Below are 20,837 nucleotides of genomic sequence, written 5' to 3'. Positions count from 1 at the left end.
GAGGCGGAAGGGTTAGGGTGGTCCCACATTCACCTCAGCCCATTGCTCAGTCACAAGCCTTTTTTGCCAGGTGATTAGATGAGACAAACGCCTTCCAATCTGATCTCTTTCCCACAATCTCCTCTATTTTAGCTCCAGCACCCGAGAGTCTCGGGACAATCTGCAGACTAAATTAGGTCCTCCGGTTATACACTTAGTACTTCTTCGGAGCATTTCTAATCATAACCTCAGAACTAGAGGAAAACGCATTTGTTGGAGGTCTAACCCCACTAAGACCTGTCTCCTTTCTCCGCTGTCATTGACAACGCCCAGGACACCATCAGTAGGGCACACTCAATAAATACTTGTCGGACAAAGGAGGGAGGGTGTTCAATAATGCCAAATGCCACAGACTTCTAAACCCGCTGTAACGCGGTTTCTAAGAAAAGTTCGAAATTATTTACGCTCAAGAAACGGTCGCCATTTCTTCACTTGTAAAAATACCTAACTTAGGAAGGCCATATCAGTTAATTACTTTAAGACCCAACCTGGCCCCTCATCTCAGTCGAATTTGGAGAAACAGCACTCGAAACACCCCTCCTCAGCCCGAATATGCTCGCGCAAAAAGGAAACGATTAATCTAGACTTAAACACCAGGAGCCCCCGTGGTGGTTTACCTCGTCCTATCATGAGGGTTTACCTCGTTCTAAGATGGCCACGAAGGGGAGGGCCCCGCGGTCAGATCCTGCGAGTTGCGTGGGCAAACGCGCCGGACCGCGCCTCCAGAGGAGGATCTTAACCGCGCAGAACGGAAGTTGCTGAGCCTTCAGGTCCGCGGGGAAGCAAGTCGGCAACGGACCAAGATGGCGGCGCCCAGTGAGGGGCAGGCGTTTGCCGCGGGGGTTGAAAAGAGTTGGGGTGCGATTATTCGCTCCCCAGAAGGGACTCCTCAAAAAGTCCGGCAGCTGATAGATGAGGGGATTGCCCCGGAAGAAGGAGGCGCCGAAGTGTGAGTTCACGAGTCCACCCTGGGTCCAGCGCCGGCGAATTAGAGGGTTTGGGGAACGCGGGCCTTGAGGGGGAATCCCCTGGGTCGGCAACTCTGTCTGTGGGGTTGGCTGCGTCCTGGGATCTGAAAGAGACTGGCTTTACTATGTTTACTCGGTTTGAGTCTCTGGATGTACTGCTTTCCTCACCACGGGCGGAATTTTGCTATAAAATGGGTTTGGCGGGGACGGGGGAAAAAATAGGACCGCTAACTGTATATGCACCTGGCATCTTTAGTTGGGCTTCGTAATCTTTTTTGAGCCTTAGACACCTTTGGCAGCCTGGCAAAACTTATGAACCCCGTCTCAGAATATTTTTAAATGGACAAAGTAAATTACATAGGAATATAAAAGAAACCAATTGGTTTAGAATGCGGTTATCAAGATAGTAAAAGAACAAAAGTGCAGTAACATTCTTCATTACTATAAAGTTAAGTAATTTCTAGTAATAAGCTTATTATCTCCCATAATTTTGGAGTAATCATGAACCTACGTGGTATTTAAAACCACGTTCAACAACCATAATGTGACAAATTCATAGGTGCTGCTTGATGCTGCTGTGTTTTGGGGGGGTAGGGTGGGGGTTAGTACCTTCATCCCTAATTGAAGGAAGTGCTGAATTTCAGTTAGAGGTTAATATAATAAATGTCATTTTTTTTCTTATCCAAGTTAATGGATCCTCTGAATTTCTTTCAAGAACCGCACCTCCCTGAGGCTTTCTGAGAAAGATTGTTAGAATGAGTTTATGTTTTTCGAGTTATAGTAGTTGCTCTCATCAATGACTTTTGTCCTCAAGGATTCCCTCCTCTACCCCTTTCAGGTGCTGCTGAAATGCCTTTCACTAAAAAAATAATAATTGTCCTGTTGGGTTTTTTTTCTCCCTGAATTTTTTCATGAAATTGCCCAAAGGTCTTTCCTTTTATTTGAATTTTAAAACTAGTTCTTTTTTTGGGAGAGTGGGTGTCAGTGATCGACTCAGGTAGAAAAATAGCAAAATTATTTTTTTCTGTGGTAAAGAAGTTAAATTTCTAAGGTGGTTCAAGCTGTATAATGCATAGAAGCCTTGGCATTTGCTAAAGTTGTGTGAAATACTGTTGGAGAACAGTGAGTTAGCTACAAGTTCTCCAGTATAGGACTAGTGGAGCCGTGTGGAGGTAGAAATTACTTGAAACTTAGGTATGGCCAAACGGTAAAGAAATTTGAATGCCAGACTGACAAATTTGGATTCTATTTAATAAGTATTGTAAAACCATTGATAATTTTAAGCAGAGGAATAACATTACTGAAATGATTTTTAGAAAGGTTAAAATCCAGTGTGGTGTGATTGGTACTGTGATGTGCCAAGAAGCAGGATGCAAAATGTTTAGGTAAAGTGATGCTGTGAAAGATTTCTGAGAGTTCTGCCGCTTTATTTTAGGAAGGACACATCTGCCACATTCCAGTCGGTTAATGGGTCACCCCAAGCAGAGCAGCCGCCGTTGGAATCTACAAGCAAAGAAGCCTTCTTTAACAGGGTGGAAACATTTTCTATATCCTTTTTTATTAGTTCATGTGAGTTGCACTTTCTGTCTGCTCCTGGAATTAGGAATAACAGCACTTATTTTGATGTTTTAAATCTAAGAATTAAACTTGGAGGGGAAAAAAAAGAATTAAACTTGGTAAGAAATTTTATAGGAAAATTAGCATCATAAAATGTTATTCTTCAAAGGGATATTTGAGATGATCTGGCCTTTTCTTTTTTTGTTGTTGTTTGTAACTAATTAATTTATTTTGAGAGAGAGGGAGAGAGAATCCCAAGCGGACTCTGCACTGTGAGTGTAGAGCCAATATGGGGCTCGAACTCCTGAACCTCGAGATGATGACCTGAGCTTAAATCAAGAGTCGAACGCTCAACTGACTGAGCCACCCAGATGCTCCTTATCTTTTCGTTTACAGAAGAAAACACTGAGACCTTGAGAGGGCAAGGAATAGTAACTAACTTTTGTATGTAATGTGTTTTCATGTATATTGTCATATTCAGTCATCACCTTAAACCTGTGAAAATAGGTATCATTAAACTCATTTACAGACGAGGAAGCAGCTTCAGGGAGGTTGCCTATGGTCAGCCTGCTAGCAAACGGCAGAGCCAGGATCATAGCACGAGGCAGTGTATACCACACTTCCTGTCTCTTTCTATATTTTCCTCTGTATATTAGTTGTCTATTGTTGCATAACAAATTAAAACTTAATGGCTTAAAACAGCAAACACGAGGCACCCTGGGTGGCTCAGTCGGTTAAGCATCCGACTTTAGCTCAGATCATGGTCTCAGGATCCATGAGTTTGAGAGGCCTCCCCATTGGGAGCTCTCTGCTGTCAGCGCAGAGCCTGCTTTGGATCCTCTGTCTTCCTCTCTTTCTGCTCCTTTCCTACTCACTCACCCTCTCTCAAAAATAAATAAACATTAAAAAGAAAAGCCACTTATGTCACAATTTCTGTGCCTGGATATGATAATCATTTATTTCACTTCGGCAGTTAAGTAATTCTGTTACTTTTATTTTAGATAATGCTAGCTCCTTTAACATCTATATCTAAATTCTGTTTTCTAGTCTTCAGCCCTTCTTTCGCTGACATTAGAATGTTTTCAAATTCCTGTACCCCTTATAAAAATATAGAATTTTCCTGCATCTTCTTTCATGTTTTGTGCGTGTGTGTGTGCGCGCGAGCACACGCGTGCGCTCTGTCATATAGAGCTCTTTAGGTAAAATATAAAACATTAAGTGTTAAGTATTAAAGATCAGTAAATGTTCGAAGACATTTTCCCAAGCACGTACTTCTAGATGCTCTGGGTGCCCTCAGACTGTTTAACACACATAGGCTATATGTACACATTAGTTTGTAACAATCAAATTTTGGTCAGGGGGATAATGAAGAATATTAATTTTACTGACTATTCTTTAGAACGTGTAAAAATAGATATGGCACAACAGGAAAACATAGATGAGTGGCAGAAAATATTTCTGCTTGTTTGACTTTTACCATGCCTTATTGCTGAGGAGTATGCCTGTGCCTTTACAAGTGTTTTTAAATCTCTAGTATTTCACTGTAAGTGAAAGTGAATGGCTTCTGTGTTCCACCCCACAGCCAATAATAACATAAATATTTTATTTGATTAAAAAACATTTCTTAGCATTTTTATTTATTATTAAGAGACTGAGCATGAACACGGGAGGAGCAGACATAGAGGGAGACACAGAATCTGAAGCAGGCTGCAGGCTCTGAGCTGTCAGCACAGAGCCCAACACCAGGCTCGAACTCACAAACCGCGAGATCATGACCTGAGCTGAATTTGGTTGCCCAACTGACTGAGCCACCCAGGTGCCCCAATAGCATAAACATTTTAAACATGTAAAATACATAGGGCTCTGTAGAGGAAAAATTCATCATTTTCCCCCTCTGGTTATTACTCAGTTGACTTTCATAATTCTGTGAAGTATGTGTGTGTGCTTTAAAAAAAATTTTTTTTAACATTTATTTATTTTTGAGAGACAGAGACAAAGCATGAACAGGGGAGGGGCAGAGAGAGGGACACAGAATCTGAAGCAGGCTCCAGGCTCTGAGCTGTTAGCACAGAGCCTGGCGTGGGCGCATACCCACGAGCTATGAGATCATGACCTGAACTGAAGTTAGACACTTAACTGACTGAGCCATCCAGGTGCCCCATCTATGCTTTAAGAATCGTTTTTCAGGGGCGCCTGAATGGCTTAGTTGGTTGAGCGTCTAACTCTTGATTTTGGCTCAGATCATGATCCCAGAGTCGTGGAATCGAGCCCCACATCAGCCTCTGTGCTAGTGTGGATCCTGCTTGGGATTCTTTCTCTCTCCCTCTGCCCTTCTCCCCTGTTCACATGTGTGCTCTCTCTCCCTAAAAATAATGAAAGATAAAAAAATAGAATTAAAGTAAAATTAGTTTTCCGAACTTTTCTTACTTGTTTTTTCTCTTAATCTAATGTGTTTATAAGAATGAGTTAAAGTTTTCATTTCTGACTTCCTCATCATAATATACTTGCAGCATTGTTTCTCTTAACATGAATACTCTCTGAAATGGGCAGGTAAGCCCTCCGAGCTGTCTCCACTTGTCTGTGCCAAGTATGGCTGGGTCACAGTTGAATGTGACATGCTCAAGTGTTCCAGCTGCCAGGCTTTCCTCTGTGCCAGTTTACAACCAGCTTTTGATTTTGACAGATGTGAGTATAAAATACAAGTTACATTTTCCTCCATATTCAAAGATATATTAGACTGGTTTTTCTAAAAACACCAGTCACTTGTGTTTGATCAAAGAATGTGTACTGTTACCTATAGCAAGGCAAATCTGTGATTGTCTTCGTCCTAATTATTAGCTCCAGTTACTACTGTTTTTTTAAAACTAAGCTACTTTAGAGTGAACCTGACTATATTCTGGAAAACTGATAGCAGGGTATGTTTGCTTTGTGTTTCCAAAATTTATACTTAGGCAAAGAAACAAGGCACTTTTATGAAGATGTACTTTAGAATGCCCTGCCTTATGAGATACATAATATTATTACTGATCTTAGGATCTTGATTTAGAACTTGTTTTGTGAAAAATATTAAGATGATGCAGTTGCTAATAGTTTCACTACTTTTAAAATTATCTTAGTCATTTTTATTTTTAATTCTATCTAAACTCTTAAAGGGTCTTAGCCATTAGATTTTGAATCCATAGAGTGTTTTCTAAGGCATTGCTGCCTGTATGGGTTTCAGATAAGGACCGTTGTGCTGAGCTGAAGAAGGCCCTGTGCACCGCCCATGAGAAGTTCTGTTTCTGGCCAGACAGCCCCTCCCCAGGTACTTATTGCCAAGATTTCCCATTTACCATCTCTTCTGGGTTATTGCATTTTTAATATTGTCTGTTTCTTTGTGAAAATCTAGTTTTTGATGTTTCATTTTTTTCCTTTCTATTTGGGCTTTTCAAGAAGAACTTACATTCGTTTACTTGTTAGGTTATTACTTAACTTTATTAAGGGCGTTTGACATGCCAACAGCTTAGCCAGGCATAAATTATCCCATTCAGTCCTCACAGGGGCCCTGGGAGGTAGATTATCAATCCAGTTTTTTAGGTGAGGAAACAGAATCAGAGATCTTTTTTCCTAATGTTTTTGTTTTTGTTTGCTTTATTTTTTTATTTTCCGACTTCCGACTTGAGAGAGAGCGCATGTGCAAGCAAGGGAGAGGGGTGGAGGTGGAGAGAGAACCTTTTTTTTTTTTTTTTAAAGAGGCTCGGCATAGAGCCTGACATGGGGCTCCATCCCATGACCCTTGGGATCATGACCTGAGCTGAAATCAAGTCGGTCACTCAACTAACTGAGCCACCCAGGCACCCCAGAATCAGGTATCTTAAAAACAACTGGTGAGGAGGCAAAACTGTGGTTTTATCTGATTTCAAACTCTCTGCTTTGCCCCCCACAGCAAGCAGTCCCGTGTTCTCCCCAGGCTTCCTTTAGTGCACTGACTGTGGCAGTTAAGCAGGGTCGGGGTTTGGTTCCTAAAACCAACTTACAGGAAGCCAAATGAGAGTGATCACAGTGTATAGTTTGTCACAGTGAAATGACACAATATAAACAATAGCATTGAAGCCAAAGACTGCCTGTATAAGGGCCTTGGCAAGGCTCCCTCTCTTGAATCCGGTGAATTTGTGATTGTCTTCACTCTAATTATTGACTTCAGTCGTTATTTTTTTATAAAACTAGCTATGTTAGAGTGAATCCGACTGTGTATCTGGGAAACTAACAGCAGGATATGTTTACTTTATGGTTCCAAAATTTATACTTAGGCAAAGAGACACAGGAGTTTTATAAAGCCTCACACTCTAGAATGCCCTACCTTATAAAATACATGATTCTCCTTTGTTACTTATCTTAGGATCTTGACTTAGAACTTGTTTTGTGAAAAAATATTAAGGTGATGCTGTTGCTAATATTTTCATTTTTTAAAAAGTTTTTGTAACATTTTTATTTATTTTTTGAGAGACCAAGACAGAGCAAGCGGGAGAGGGGCAGAGAGAGAGGGAACACAGAATCTGAAGCAGGCTCCAGGCTCTGAGCTGTCAGCACAGGGCCCGACATGGGGCTCAAACTCATAAACCCTGAGATCATGACCTGAGCTGAAGTCAGACGCCACCCAGGTGCCCCATTTTCGTATTTTTTTAATTGAAAAAATTTTTTAATGTTTATTTATTTTTGAGACAGAGAGAGACCAGGCACAAGCAGGGGAGGGGGAGAGACAGAGAGGAAGACACAGAATCTGAAGCAGGCTCCAGGCTCTGAGCTGTCAGCACAGAGCCTGATGCGGGCCTCAAACTCACAAACCGTGAGATTATGACCTGAGCTGAAGTCAGATGCTCAACCAACTCAGCCACCCAGGCACCCCAATATTTTCGTGTCTTTTAAAGTTATTTTAGCTCTTTTTCTTTTTAATTGTATCTGTCCCCTTTTTTTTTCCGTAAGTAGGCTCCATGCCCAACATGGGCCTTGAAATCCTGATATCAAGAGCCACATGTTCTACCACCTGAGCCAGCCAGGCGCCCCAATAGTTTCTGTACTCTTAAAGACTCTTAAGTGTTTGTATTGCATAAAATGCTTCAGAATGAAGGAGTTCCGAATGTAGTCACAAGTGGGAGTTTTAAATATTTTACTGGTCACATGGTCATGTTCCCGCTGAATAACAGCAGAGCCTTGTGGAGGGCTCACCAAGACCAGGTGCAAAACTTCATGCTTGACCAGACATTAGTGCCATGTAGGTATGCTTCTTATGATTTCAGCAGGACAACTCAGGCTAATTTGAGGGTCACTGATGTCTGGGAATATTCCATGCATAACCACTAAGAAGAAAAAAATAAATCGAAAGTGTCCACAGAGTGCCATCTACTGATAGATGAAGAGGTGATAGAAAGGGACTATTAAGAAATTATTATTATTTTTTTTTAGGTTTATTTATTTGAGAGAGCGAGCAAGCAAAGGAGGGGCAGGGAGAATCCCAAGCAGGCTTCGCTCCTGATGCGGGCCTTGAACTGTGAGATCATGTCCTGAGCTGAAACCAAGAGTAAAATGCTTAACCGACTGAGCCACCCAGGCGCTCCAAGAAATAACACTTCTCTTAAAATTTTTATTTATTTAAAAAAAAATTTTTTTTATATTTATTCATTTTTGAGAGGAAGACAGACAGAATGTTAGCAGGGCAGGGGCAGAGAGAGAGGGAGACAGAATCCAAAGCCGGCTCCAGGCCCTGAGCTGTCAGCACAGAGCCTGACATGGGGCTTGAAATCACAGTCTGTGAGGTCATGACCTGAGTGAAATCGGTCTCCCAACCAACTGAGCCACCCAGGCGCCCCAAGAATAACATTTTCAAAGTGAAGATCACGGTAACAGGAGTTTCTGCTGTTGGCCCAGCAGTTTCTCTGTGCAGTACAACTGCATTCGTTCCTTGAGGATACGAATTGTCTCTCTGTGTACCCAGCTGGTGGTTCCTGCTCTCAGGACCGCGCACTTGGCCTTCTGGGTCCCATTCATAACTTCAGCTGCTGCTACTTGCAGACCTCGAACTCCTATCCAGACCTCTCTTTTGAGCTTGACTCCTTTCCAGCTGCCTTCTGAACATTTCCACGTAATATCTTGCACACAAAACCAAATGCTTCATTATACCTAAAACGTGCTTCTCGTCTACTATATTTTCCGTCTCGGGAACTGGTACTGACCTCCCTGCCAGTTGTCCCTAGCCAGAAACCTAGAAGTCACCGGAGATGCTCTTCCCTGTCTTCACCACCTGGTCCTGTCCATCCTACCTCCTAAATCTCCAGTGCGACCTTTCAATTATACCATCCTTCGTTTGGTTCTTCCACGTTCAAGAGACTTTAGTGTGAAGAAAGGAACGCCTACAACTATCTACACTTGAATGCTTTTCTTCATGAAGCGTATCTAATAAATACAGTCTCTTAGGTAACGTTTTCCTAACGTTCACCAGTAATTATAAACAAAACTAAATCCCTTTAAACATTTCAAATTATAATTACTAGTTTATTAGACTGATTATTTTGAACGTACCAAACACTGAAATAGACCAAATATTCACAGATGTTAATTATAAAACATTTTAATTTATGTTTAAACATTTTCATGATGGGTGTAATTTCTTCTGTTTGCCCTTTTGCCTTCATCAGTTTTTACTAGTATTAGGATTGTAGGAATCAGACCAAACCCTAAATTGGAAGGTGATCAGAAGGGCATTAGGATCTGTTTTTTTCTCCTAAGTTTTGTCAGACCTGAGCCACTGGTCATCAGAATGTTTCCTTTTTGTTAAACTTTACTTGATTTTGTAAACTCCATACCTTTTTTGTTAATCTTAGTTTTTTATAATCAGATGTTCCTTGTGAAATGATACATCTTTCTAAATTAATGGCATATGTTTTTGACATATTTGATTACTTGCAACAAGTTTAAATAGTTTGATAATATTTAACAATATTAGAGACCAAAATCTGGTTGTTGTGGGTTTTTTAATTAAATTAAATTTTTTTAATGTTTTTACTTATTTCTGAGACAGAGAGACAGAGACAGCATGAGCAGGGAAGGGTCAGAGAGAGAGGGAGACACAGAATCTGAAGCAGGCTCCAGGCTCTGAGCTAGCTGTCAGCACAGAGCCCGAGGTGGGGCTCGAACCCACGAACTGTGAGATCATGACCTGAGCCGAAGTCAGACGCTTAACCGACTTAGCCACTCAGGTGCCCCCAAAATCTGGTTGTTAATGGTACATTAAATGGTGGACAAAAGCGCTATTGTTACTGCTTTTGTACCTCTTTTTTAAAGTTTTTATTATTTATTTTGAGAGAGAGAGAAAGAGGGGCACAGTGGGGGAGAAAGAAAATCCCAAGTAGGCTCCGCACTATTAGCACACAGCCCGAAGTGGGGCTTGAACTCATGAACCATGAAATCATGACCTAAGCCAGAATCAAGAGTCAAACGCTTAACTGACTGATCCACCCAGGTGCCTCTGTACCTCTTAATAATAAAACTGGAAAAGAGATTTTTTCTTTATTTTTATGTTTATTTTTGAGAGAGAGAGTGCACACGGGAGAGGCTGAGAGAGGGGGAGACGGAGGATCCAAAGCAGGTTCTGCACTGTCAGCACAAAGCCTCACTTGGGACTCAAACTCACAGACTGTGAGATCATGACTTGAGCTGAAGTTGGATGCTTAACCGACTGAGCCACCTGGGTGCCCCTTTCTTTTTCTTTTTTGTTTTTATTTATTTATTTTTTTGAGAGAGAGCAAGAATGCGTGTATATGTGTGCAAGCAGGGAAGGAGCAGAGGGAAAGTTAGAGTCTTAAGCAGGCTCCATGCCCAGCTTGGAGCTGGACCCAGCACAGGGCCCCCACGTGGAGCTACAATCTCACGTGTGAGATTATGGCCTGAGCCAAAATCAAGAGTTGGACCCTTAACAGACTGAGCCACCCAGGCTCCCTCCCACCTTTTTTTTTTAAACAGCCTTATCAAGGAATAGTTGACATAAAATAAACGGCACATATCTAGGTATGCAGTTTGGTAAGTTTTGACATACTTGGGTGCTCGTGAAACCGTCACTGCTAGATTTCCATTCAACATCATGAGTTTATATTCATTATCCCAGTTTGACACTATATCTTACTATGCCCTATTTTCTTACAGTATGAAGTTTCATTGACCATTAAGAGTTTTATGGCATTGGGGCGCCTGGGTGGCTCAGTCAGTTAAGCGTCTGACTTCGGCTCAGGTCATGATCATGTGCTTTGTGGGTTCGAGCCCCGCATCGGGCTCTGTGCTGACAGCCAGCTCAGAGCCTGCAGCCTGCTTCAGATTCTGTGTCTCCTTCTTTCTCTACCCCTCCCCCACTCGTGCTCTTTCTTTCTCTGTCTTAGAAATAAATAAAACAATAAAAAAATTTTTTTTTAAGTTTTATAGCACTGATGCTACTTCTCTCCATCTTTATGCCACCTGTATCTTGCAGGGATTAGTACCTCTGATCACTTTAATGTCTGCTGAGCTTATTTTTTGGTATCTCAACAGACCCCTTATGGTCTCTACTCTAAACTACTGCATTTTATCTATATTATATCACTTACTCCTTTAAAAAATCTTTCAGTAATTTCTCATCACATACATTAGTAAAATCATGGTCTAGTTACTCTCTCCACTTTCACCCCATCTCCTCCTCCTTTCCCCACAGGAACACTGGGTTCCAGTCCTGTGACACTGTTTAGAAACTGCACTTGTGCCATCCTTTGGGCCTTTGCTTTTACACACTATTGTTGGTCTTCAGATTCAGCTTAGACCTGACTGCTGCTTTTGTTTTTTTAATGTTTGTTTATTTTTGAGATAGAGACAGAGCTTGAGGTGGGGAGGGGCAGAGAGAGAGGGAGACAGAATCCGAAGCAGGCTCCAGGCTCGCACAGAACCCAACGCGGGGCTTGAACCCACGAACTGCGAGATCATGACCTGAGCTGAAGCCAGACACCCAACCGACTGAGACACCCAGGCGCCCCTAGACCAGACTGCTTCTGAGAAACTTTTCTTGAGAATCTACTTTTTTAAACATATTCACAAAACGATCACAGCTTTGTCAGAAAAAGTCATTCATTCTTAATATCTTCAAGTACTTGATGGGTTTTATCGGTACCTATCCCCTGTTGTTCCATACACATCTTTTACTTTTTACAATTTATGCCAATATGATCTTCCAGTTTACCTTGTCCACAGATCGATTTGGGATGTTGCCGTTGGATGAGCCTGCTGTTCTTGTTGGCGAATTCCTAGATCGTTTTCAAAGCCTGTGTCACTTGGACCTGCAGCTTCCTTCTCTGAGGCCAGAGGACTTGAAAACTATGGTGAGTTTTTCTTAGCTAGCCCACGGTGGCCTTCAGTTCTCACTAGCAGTTGTACACGAAGTGTTTCTTTAAATGACCAGAGGATTCAGATTGCTATGAAGAGAACTAGTTGTTTGTCCCTAACTGAACTGTTTTCAGTCTCCACTACAAGGGCAGCTATTGATAATTAAGTAAATGGGTTCCATCTAAACTTCTAGGTACGATTCTTTAAATGGCGTACATTCAATTTTGTCTTGAGTTGTTACTTTTAAATTTTTTTTTTTAATGTTTTATTTATTTCTAGGAGAGAGAGAGAGACAGCGTGAGCAGGGGAGGGTCAGAGAGAGAGGGAGTCACAGACTGAAACAGGCTCCAGGCTCTGAGCTGGCTGTCAGCACAGAGCCCAACGCAGGGCTCGAACCCAAGAACTGCGAGATCATGACCTAAGCGAAAGTCGGACGCTTAACCGACTAAGCCACCCAGGCGCCCCTGTCTTGAATTATTACTTAAACTGTTTAACAAAAGATACTGAAATGTGACTTTATATGCTTTATTGCTTATCATTTCCCAAAGAAAATAAGACAGGAGGAGTTACAAACGCCCTTCTCCCCTGTGAGTAGAAATTAGAAATATCTAGTGTCCCATTTCATTACCCTGCACACACTCTGAAGACAAGCTTTACTGTAGGAAATAGAAGCTATTCTTTTGCTTCTTCAAGTTGAGCGGCCATTTGGATTTTAACGGAAGTATTGACCTCTGTGCCTATTGCAAATGTCCCTGTCCCCAGCCACAGCAGCTGTTTTGTTCACTCTGTCAGTTCTTTCTTATTCTTTACAAAAGTAAAGACCTTGGCAAGCACTTGTTTTGTCAAGAAGTGAATTTAGTGGCAGGTCAAGATATAAATAGTAATTTGTTTTCCCTATTTCGGTCTGAAGTTTACAAGTTTGAGAGAAAATCGGCAATTGGTAAAGTGCTTTTTTGGGGAGAGAGAGAGAGCACACATGCAGGGAAAGGGCAGAGAGAAAGGGGGAAAGAGAATCCAGAGGAGGCTCCTCGCTGTCGGCACAGAACCCAGTCTCATCAATCGTGAGATTATGATCTGAGCTGGAATCAGGAGTCAGATGCGTAAATGACTGAGCCACCCGGGTATCCTTGTAAATTGATTTTTTTAAGTTAATTTATTTATCTTGAGAGAGCAAGGTGGGGGAGGGGCTGAAGAAAGGAGAGAGAGAATCCTAAGCAGGCTCCTCGTGTCAGCATGGAGCCCAACAAGGGACCCAGTCCCATGAACTGTGAAATCATGACCTGAGCCAAAATCCAGACTTGGAGGGCCCAACTGACAGAGCTACGCAGGGGCACCTGCAATTGGTAAATTGAAAACAAATTTGTAGTAAGAAAAGATTTAGTAGTTCTAGGAAAACTGCTACCTTTCTCAATCACTAGATTCAGGGCAATTCAGGAAGCTGCTGTGTAATACCTTAGCCCTGTCCTAGAACTAAGCCTTCCCTAATGATGACAGTTGTCTTCGTGTTTGGCATTTCTTTCATGATTTTTGCCTCGTACCATCTAAGTACATCATTTTATGTCATTTTTGTGGTTGGAAATTTAAGTTTGCCACCTTGGTTCCTTTATAGTCCTTGACAGAAGACAAGATCAGTCTTCTCCTGCACCTGGTTGAAGATGAACTTGATCACCGAATGGACGAGAGAAAAGTTGCAAGCAAATTAGGCTCAGACATCCAAGTCCACGTCACTGCCTGTGTTCTCTCTCTGTGCGGCTGGGCGTGCAGGTCAGTGAGCGAATTTGCAGGATAACGTGAACTTTGACAACGTCATACATTGGTTTACGTCAGTCACTGATAGTATTTGGAGATCACATGGTGTTTCCTGTCAGCAAAGCAGACAGAGAAAACCTGAGGGGGTGGCGAGGGGATGATAAGAATCAGTAACAGTTCCAGAATTAGAACTCAGGAATTCTTGGGTTACGCCTGAACTTTGGGGTTTTGTTTTGTTTTTGTTTTTTTTTTTTTACTGTCACTTCCCAGCTGGGAATTTGTGCTCCTGTAAGCAGTGAAGCTCATTTCTGTTTATAGAAAGGAAGAAAAATCCTTTGCGTTCATAAAAACTACCAAAGGAAACATCAGCTGGAGTCCTCTGAACCTCTGTGTTGGTGTTTCTATTCCAGCTGCTCAGTTTAGCATAGTCTCCCTCTGAGATAGAAACCTGTTGGAACTGGGACCCCTGGCTGGCTCAGTCGGTAGAGCATTCGACTCTTGATCTCACGGTTGTGAGTTCGAGCCCCATTTTGGGTGTAGAGATTACTTAAAATATTTAAATTAAAAACAAAACCTGTTTGAATCAATTTTTTTAAATGTTTATTTATTTTTGAGACAGAGACAGAGCACAAGCTGGGGAGGGTCAGAGAGAGAAGGAGACACAGAATCTGAAACAGGCTCCAGGCTCTGATCTGTCAGCACAGAACGCGACACGGGGCTCGAACCCACGGACCTCGAGTCATGACCTGAGCCGAAGTCGGACGCTTAACCGACTGAGCCACCCAGGCGCCCCCGAACCAATCTTGATTTACCTTAAATATGCATTCTTTGATAGATAAAGGAATTTTACATTTAATTTATTCTGCGGCACCTGGTAGTTCAATCGGTTAAGCGTCCGACTTCGGCTCAGGTCATGATCTCACGGTTTGTGGGTTCGAGCCCCGTGTCGGGCTCTGTGCTGACAGCCAGTTCAGAGCCTAGAGCCTGTTTCAGATTCTGTAGCTCCCTCTCTGACCTCTGACCCTTCCCTGCTCATGCTGTCTCTCTGTCTCTCAGAAATAAATAAAACATTAAAAAAAATCTTTTTTTATTTTAAGGTTTATTTATTTATTTTAAAGTTTATTTAAATAATCTCTATACCCATTGTGGGACTTGAACTCACGACCCTGAGGTCAAAAATCACCTGCTCTTCTGACTGAGCCAACCAGGTGCCCCAGGAACATTTTCATTTAAAAGGAACAGGAGAAATTTATAAAACAACCTTTAATATAGTCTTGCCTTAGAGATGACACCAAGACACTTAGATCTTTCTGTAGGGACTTTGCGAGAGATGTTGGAGTTGGGGTCCTGAGATCAGAGGACAGGGGCTCTGAGATGACATGATTCCCAATCCACTGGACTATTCCAAAGATTTATTTGATGAGATAAAGCATTCTCACAAGTGATAACACCTTGTCCTTTGGAAATGTTAACCTTTTGAGAATCCTCTCTTTTCTGTTCCTACCTAGTTCTTCTCTGGAACCCATGCAGCTCTCCTTAATAACCTGTTCCCAGTGCACAAGAAAGGTGGGGCTCTGGGGCTTCCAGCAGATGGAGTCCTCCATGACCGACCTGGACGCATCATTTGGCCTGACCAGCTCCCCCATCCAAGGCCCCGAGGGGCGGGCAGAGCGCTGTGCTCTGGTGCCTGAATCTCCTCGAAGGATGGTGACTCGGAGCCAAGATGCCACATTTTCCCCTGGCTCAGAGCAGGTATAGACTTAATCGGCTTGTTTGAGGTGGGCTTTTTAAAAGCAGCATTCTTGGGGGCTCTCGGATAACTCAGTACAACTAGAGCGACTGACTTCAGTTTAGAGATTATTCAGCATAATCTCAGGGTTCATGAGTTCAAGCCCCACATCAGGCTCTGTGCTGACAGCTCAGAGCCTGGAGCCTGCTTCGGATTCTGTGTCTCCCTCCCTCTCTGCTTCTCCCCTGCTCGTGCTCTGTCTCTCAAAAATAAATAAACGTTTAAAGTAATAAATAAATAAATAAATAAATAAAAGCATTCTTGGGGTGCCTGGATGTCTCCGTTGGTTAAGCTTCTGACTCTTGATTTTGGCTCAGGTCATGATCTCAGCCATTCGTGCCCCGCGCCAGGCTCTGCTCCGACAGCGAGGAACCTGCTTAGGATTCTTTCTCCCTCTTTCTTTGCCTCTGCCCCTGCTCATACATGCTTTCTCTCTCCCACTTTCTCAAAATAAGTAAATAAACATAAAAAAAGAAAAAGCATTTTTTGCCAAAAGTATTGTGGTGGAAAAGTTGGGGATTAACTTAGGTAGGTAAGCTTCAGTTCTGACCACATTGATTAGAATACCACGTTTTTATTCGCCAGTTGCAATACAGAAGCTGTATTCTTGAGTTTGTCTAAAAATCTATTATTTTTTGAAGAGTTTAGATATGTTGACAGTTCAGAAAGTAAATTCTTACAGTTTAAATTGTCAAGTATTCGTTTTTACCTGCTTCTAGAAATAGCTTCTTCTGACCATAGTCCTTTACATCATTGGTATACTTCTCTTACCTCCTCTTTCCTTCAGGCTGAAAGGAGCCCAGGCCCCATCGTCTCCCGAACTCGGAGCTGGGACTCCTCCAGTCCCGTTGACCGCCCTGAGCCAGAGGCCGCTAGCCCCACCACCAGAACTCGTCCTGTGACCCGAAGTATGGGAACAGGGGACAGCGCTGGCCTGGAAGTGCCATCCAGCCCTCTCCGGAGAGCCAAACGGGCTCGCCTCTGCTCTTCCAGCAGCTCGGTGAGTCCACCTGCGTGTAGAGGTTGCCGAGCGCAGACAGCACGCCAGGCCCTCACCGCGTAGCACAGAGAAGCAGGTGTGGCCCTGTGGCAATGAGAAAACAACGTGAATAAGTCTCAAGATGAGATAGTTGGGTGGCCAAAAGGAAAAAATTGAAGAGGTTTGTCATTCACTTCTTTGGGATGGATTCTGGAGAGGTAGTAACTGTTTGAAGCACATGGGGCTGGCGGGGTGACGGGGACAGACCTGATCAGGTGCCGTTGGTTTAATACAAAGGGAATGGAAGAATTTAAAAAAAGAGCGGGCACTACATAGACACTGTTTAAATTTTCGTTTTTAAGTTTATTTTTATATTTTGAGAGAGAGAGCACGAGCCAGGGAAGGACAGAGAGAGAGGGACACAGGATCCCAAGCAGGCTCTGCACTGACAGCAGCGAGCCTGGTTTGGGGCCTGAACTCATGAACCATGAGATCATGACCTGAGCCAAAGTCAGATGTGTAACCAGCTGAGCCACCCAGGCGCCCCAACTCGAGCACTGTTTAAAGGAGGCGTCAAACTGGAAATGTGGGCAGTTGTAAGACTCGGAACTGGACAGCTCACAGCCGTGCCTCCCTGGATTGACCTGGCATCTGCACTTCATCAGTACTATTTCTTTTCCTCCTCCCAGGACACATCTTCCCGAAGTTTCTTTGATCCCACCTCTCAGCATAGAGACTGGTGCCCTTGGGTGAATGTCACATGTGGCCAGGACGCCAGGGAGGATGGCCGAACCGAGGTGGCTGCCAGTGCCGCGGCAGAGCCAGGCTGGAAGGCCGTGCTGGCTGTCCTGTTGGCCCACAAGCAGTCCAGCCAGCCGGCTGACCCAGACTCAATGGTGAGATAAGCGGTCGCCTCTGTGTGCATAGCACTCGCTGTTTATGGGATGAGGAGCTGGGGCTGGTCCTATAATTAGCACCCTGCCTGCCCTCAGCTCTCATGAGTCAGGTTAGACTGAGTCCGGATTTGTCCTCGAGAACAGGCGTGGAGCTGATTCAGTCTTCCTACAGTTTAGCATTTGGCATTCCATCAGATTCTGGTAAATTCTTTGTCTTCTCAACTAACGTGATTCAAAGGAGAAAAGGATTACAAAACCAGAACTAGGTGAAGAGGCGGCTGCTCCGGCCTCATGTTGCACACCAGCTGCTTTTTCTATCAGTTGCTGTCACTTGCATGGGGAGCCTGGCCAGCTAACTTAGCCATCTGAGTACTGTGCCCTGAGCCCGAGATTGCATTCCTCAGGGTGGCCACGTTACTTGGCTCTCTCCCACAGCCCCAGACTTGTGCGCTGAGCCTCAGCGAAGCCACTGCAGTAATGTTTTCTGCTACTTGCACACGTGGGCAAATGCAAATCTGTCATGACAGCAGAGGAGACAGGTCACGTATTTACTCTGCGTAAGGGGTGGAAGTGACAGGAGGGTGGGCGTTAAGGAATCATGGAAACTGGGTTCTCTTTCCTCTGTCTGCTCATTCCCAGGTTTGCCTTCGAGTAGGGTGTAAATAGAATAATTTCTGATCTCTGTAGCCTCTGAGGACCAAGTAAAATAATAGTTGCCAGTATATAAGAAGTGCTCCCAGGTTCGTGGTTTGACAGGGTCATGGGATTCTATTGGAAGCCACAACAGCGAGCCCCAGAATGTACATCCGTACCCTTAATAAATACGCATACGAAGGCTTTCCAGGCTTTTCCGCAGGAAGAAAAATCTACGTTTTTCCAATTTAAAACCTTTTGAAAATACATAAAGCTCTCTGAAAACAGATGTCTGCACGTAAATTCTTCCTCCTAGATCTTCATGGAATAGTGTCCTGGCGGTTTTTATTGACTCCACTCTGTTCCTGTCTTACTAACAAGAAATCCCACAGGGTTTTTATGGGGTTTTTTGTTTTTGTAGAGGAAAAAGTTGGCCTCATGATTGACCCTGGGTTCCAGGACTTTTAAGATCCTTTTTGGTGGTTTGTCTTTTAACCTTCCCACAGCTGCTGTGACTGGGAAGTTCAGAGCTTAATGAGGCTGCATAATGGATCTTCATGTTAGAAAAAAGTTCATGTTATTTTGCAACTTAAGTTCCTTTTAACTTTGTCACTGTATTAACTAAATTCCCCTCAGTCATTAGTAAGAGCTCCAACTCCCCCACCCTTGCCCCCCAGCCCGGGACTTTTATTTTATTCAAACATTCATCCACAAAGAGGATGAGAAAACACTGAAAATGTCATCTGATGTCACAAACTAGAAATAAGTTTATGGATTATCTTGCTAGATTATTGTTTATGTTCTCACTGAGACCCTGCGGTCTTTATTGTGCCTCTCAACTGCTGAGAGAATTGGCATGTTCTGGTTCTCTGAGAACTTATATCTTTTAGTGAATTGCTTTGTCTCCCTGTAACACCATTTCTCAGAATCTCTGATCACTTCATAGGCATGATCAAGTGGCAGTGAGAGTCTTCCTATTATTAGCTCTGCTGGCTAAAAATGAAGCTGAGAAGGCTAGGGTCACAGTTTAAACTCAAAAGAGTCATTTAACTTTTTTTTATTTCTTGGCCTTGCATTATACTGTTAACCCCAGCAGAGGTATCACATGAATGTGAATCTTTGTTCACAAGAAATACTGAACTAGGGCCAATTTGGCACCGTGGATGGATAGCAGTGTGATATGCGCATTGCACTAATGGTAGGTCAGAAGTGTCAGCCTCACATACAAAGATGAGGACAGATGCAGACACTTGGACGGGGGACATGAGCCGTGTTTCAGAGGCTCAGAGCGTGTTAGCAGTAGTGTAACAGTAGAACACAGGCCTCCTGGTTTTTAGTCTGGTTTTAGGTATCTGTTATGTATACAGTATAAAGTAATACGTAACGTAAAATTGGTTTTACTCAATCCTAGACATACTTAGGTCATTGCGGGAGGAATTTACAGACCAAGCTTAACACTGTTACCCATCTTTCATCTCTGTAAAAGAATTTAATCTCTAATAATGAGCTTTTCTACCTATAGAGTCTCTCTGAGAAATCAAGGAAGGTATTTCGAATATTCCGGCAGTGGGAATCCTTATGCTCATCCTGAAGATACACCAGCCCTTCCTGGAGAGAAGCGGAATGAGTGACTTTGAGAAATTAAGTCTGAATTCTCTTTCGGTCAGCCGATGTTAAGTTTTCCTCCATTCCGGTTTAATCCTAAGGATCCCTGTGTCTGTAAAAGGCAGCGTCGCTGTCTGTGTCTGCGTGAGGGAAGCCCGTTTTCGCGCAGGGACTGGACAGGTGAAGTACTGCAAGCCTGGTTCCGTTACGGGATGTGGGGTGGTTCAGCTAGATGGAGGACCGAGGACTCGAGCACTTTTAGTGTCTTCTAGTACGAGTCAGTGTTTTGAAGACTCTTATATCCCAGAAATATGACAGTGTGTGTTAATAAAATCTTTGTTAAGATTCTTACTGCTGGAAAATTGTGTTCCTCTTTGCCCCTGGGCTGTTATAAACAAGGTAGACACTGAGAAAACATCGGCAGAGCAGTAAGCAAAATCAAAATTTTAGTTTTCAGATTGGCTACAAAGCCTGACATTTGTGATTCTAGTCAGAGGTATTTCTGAGCCAGAAGGTGTTTGTTATGTCACCACATCTGATGTTTTATAGTGAATGGCAGGGTGTTCGTGTTCTCTGTTCACTTTGAAGATAACAGAGATACTAGAATAAGGGAGGACGTTCTTTCTGGAGACACCCGTTCCACGTGCCTTCCAGTACATGGCTCCCCCCGAGTACGGCCCTCCAGGCTCCTTCACTGCTAGTGGCCAGCATCAGTCTCTGGAGATTGACCCTGACCTGCCCTATCTAATAAGACTGCCCACTGATAAAGGGACCATGAAAGCTAGAGAAAGTGGTTAGTCTCTGAAAGGTCATAATTTCTTTTAGTAACTGTGTTTGGTTGGTTTTATGACTCACTTTTTTAAAAAAAATTTTTTTAATTTGTGTTTATTTTTGGGAGAGAGAGAATGAGTGGGGGAGGGGCAGAGAGAGGGGGAGTCACAGAATCCGAAGCAGGCTTCAGGCTCTGAGCTGTTAGCACAGAGCCCGACGCGGGGCTCGAACTCACGAACTGTAAGATCATGACCTGAGCCTAAGTTGGACGCTTAACCGATTATGACTTACTTTTATACTCAAGTATTTTAAAGAAAATAAGACCTCATAATACTGTACCCTGCTAAACCTCAGTTTCCATCTTTAAGTACATTTTTTTTAATTCTCCTTACCCAACAAAAATTAACAAGCTCTTAGCATCATCTAATACCCAGTCCATTTGCAAAATTCCTGGATGTTCCAAATGTTCTTTACAT

The 20,837-nt window shown here is 43.1% G+C and overlaps 2 protein-coding genes across 2 annotated transcripts in view; one reads left to right on the top strand and one right to left on the bottom strand.

Annotated features, from left to right (window-relative positions):
* Positions 1-684, bottom strand: part of KLHDC10 (kelch domain containing 10) — a 75,312-nt gene extending 74,628 nt beyond the window's left edge. The window contains exon 1 of the mRNA XM_039243482.1: positions 657-684. Coding sequence (XP_039099413.1) covers positions 657-669 — 13 coding nt within the window. The 5' untranslated portion in view covers positions 670-684. The remainder of the gene's footprint in view (positions 1-656) is intronic.
* A 157-nt stretch (positions 685-841) lies between these two features.
* Positions 842-19,941, top strand: ZC3HC1 (zinc finger C3HC-type containing 1). Its single transcript, XM_039243991.1, has 10 exons — positions 842-988; positions 2,443-2,554; positions 5,099-5,249; positions 5,785-5,868; positions 11,808-11,935; positions 13,549-13,703; positions 15,197-15,440; positions 16,265-16,477; positions 17,146-17,352; positions 19,508-19,941. Exons 1-10 carry the CDS (start codon positions 843-845, stop codon positions 19,574-19,576), a joined length of 1,509 nt encoding a protein of 502 aa, XP_039099922.1. The 5' UTR covers position 842; the 3' UTR covers positions 19,577-19,941.
* Positions 19,942-20,837: the final 896 nt, after the last annotated feature.

This window comes from Hyaena hyaena, unplaced genomic scaffold (assembly GCF_003009895.1).
Source record: "Hyaena hyaena isolate Hyena2069 unplaced genomic scaffold, ASM300989v1 scaffold_8, whole genome shotgun sequence".
Lineage (NCBI taxonomy): Eukaryota > Metazoa > Chordata > Mammalia > Carnivora > Hyaenidae > Hyaena > Hyaena hyaena.
This window is presented reverse-complemented; position numbering and strand designations above follow the sequence as displayed.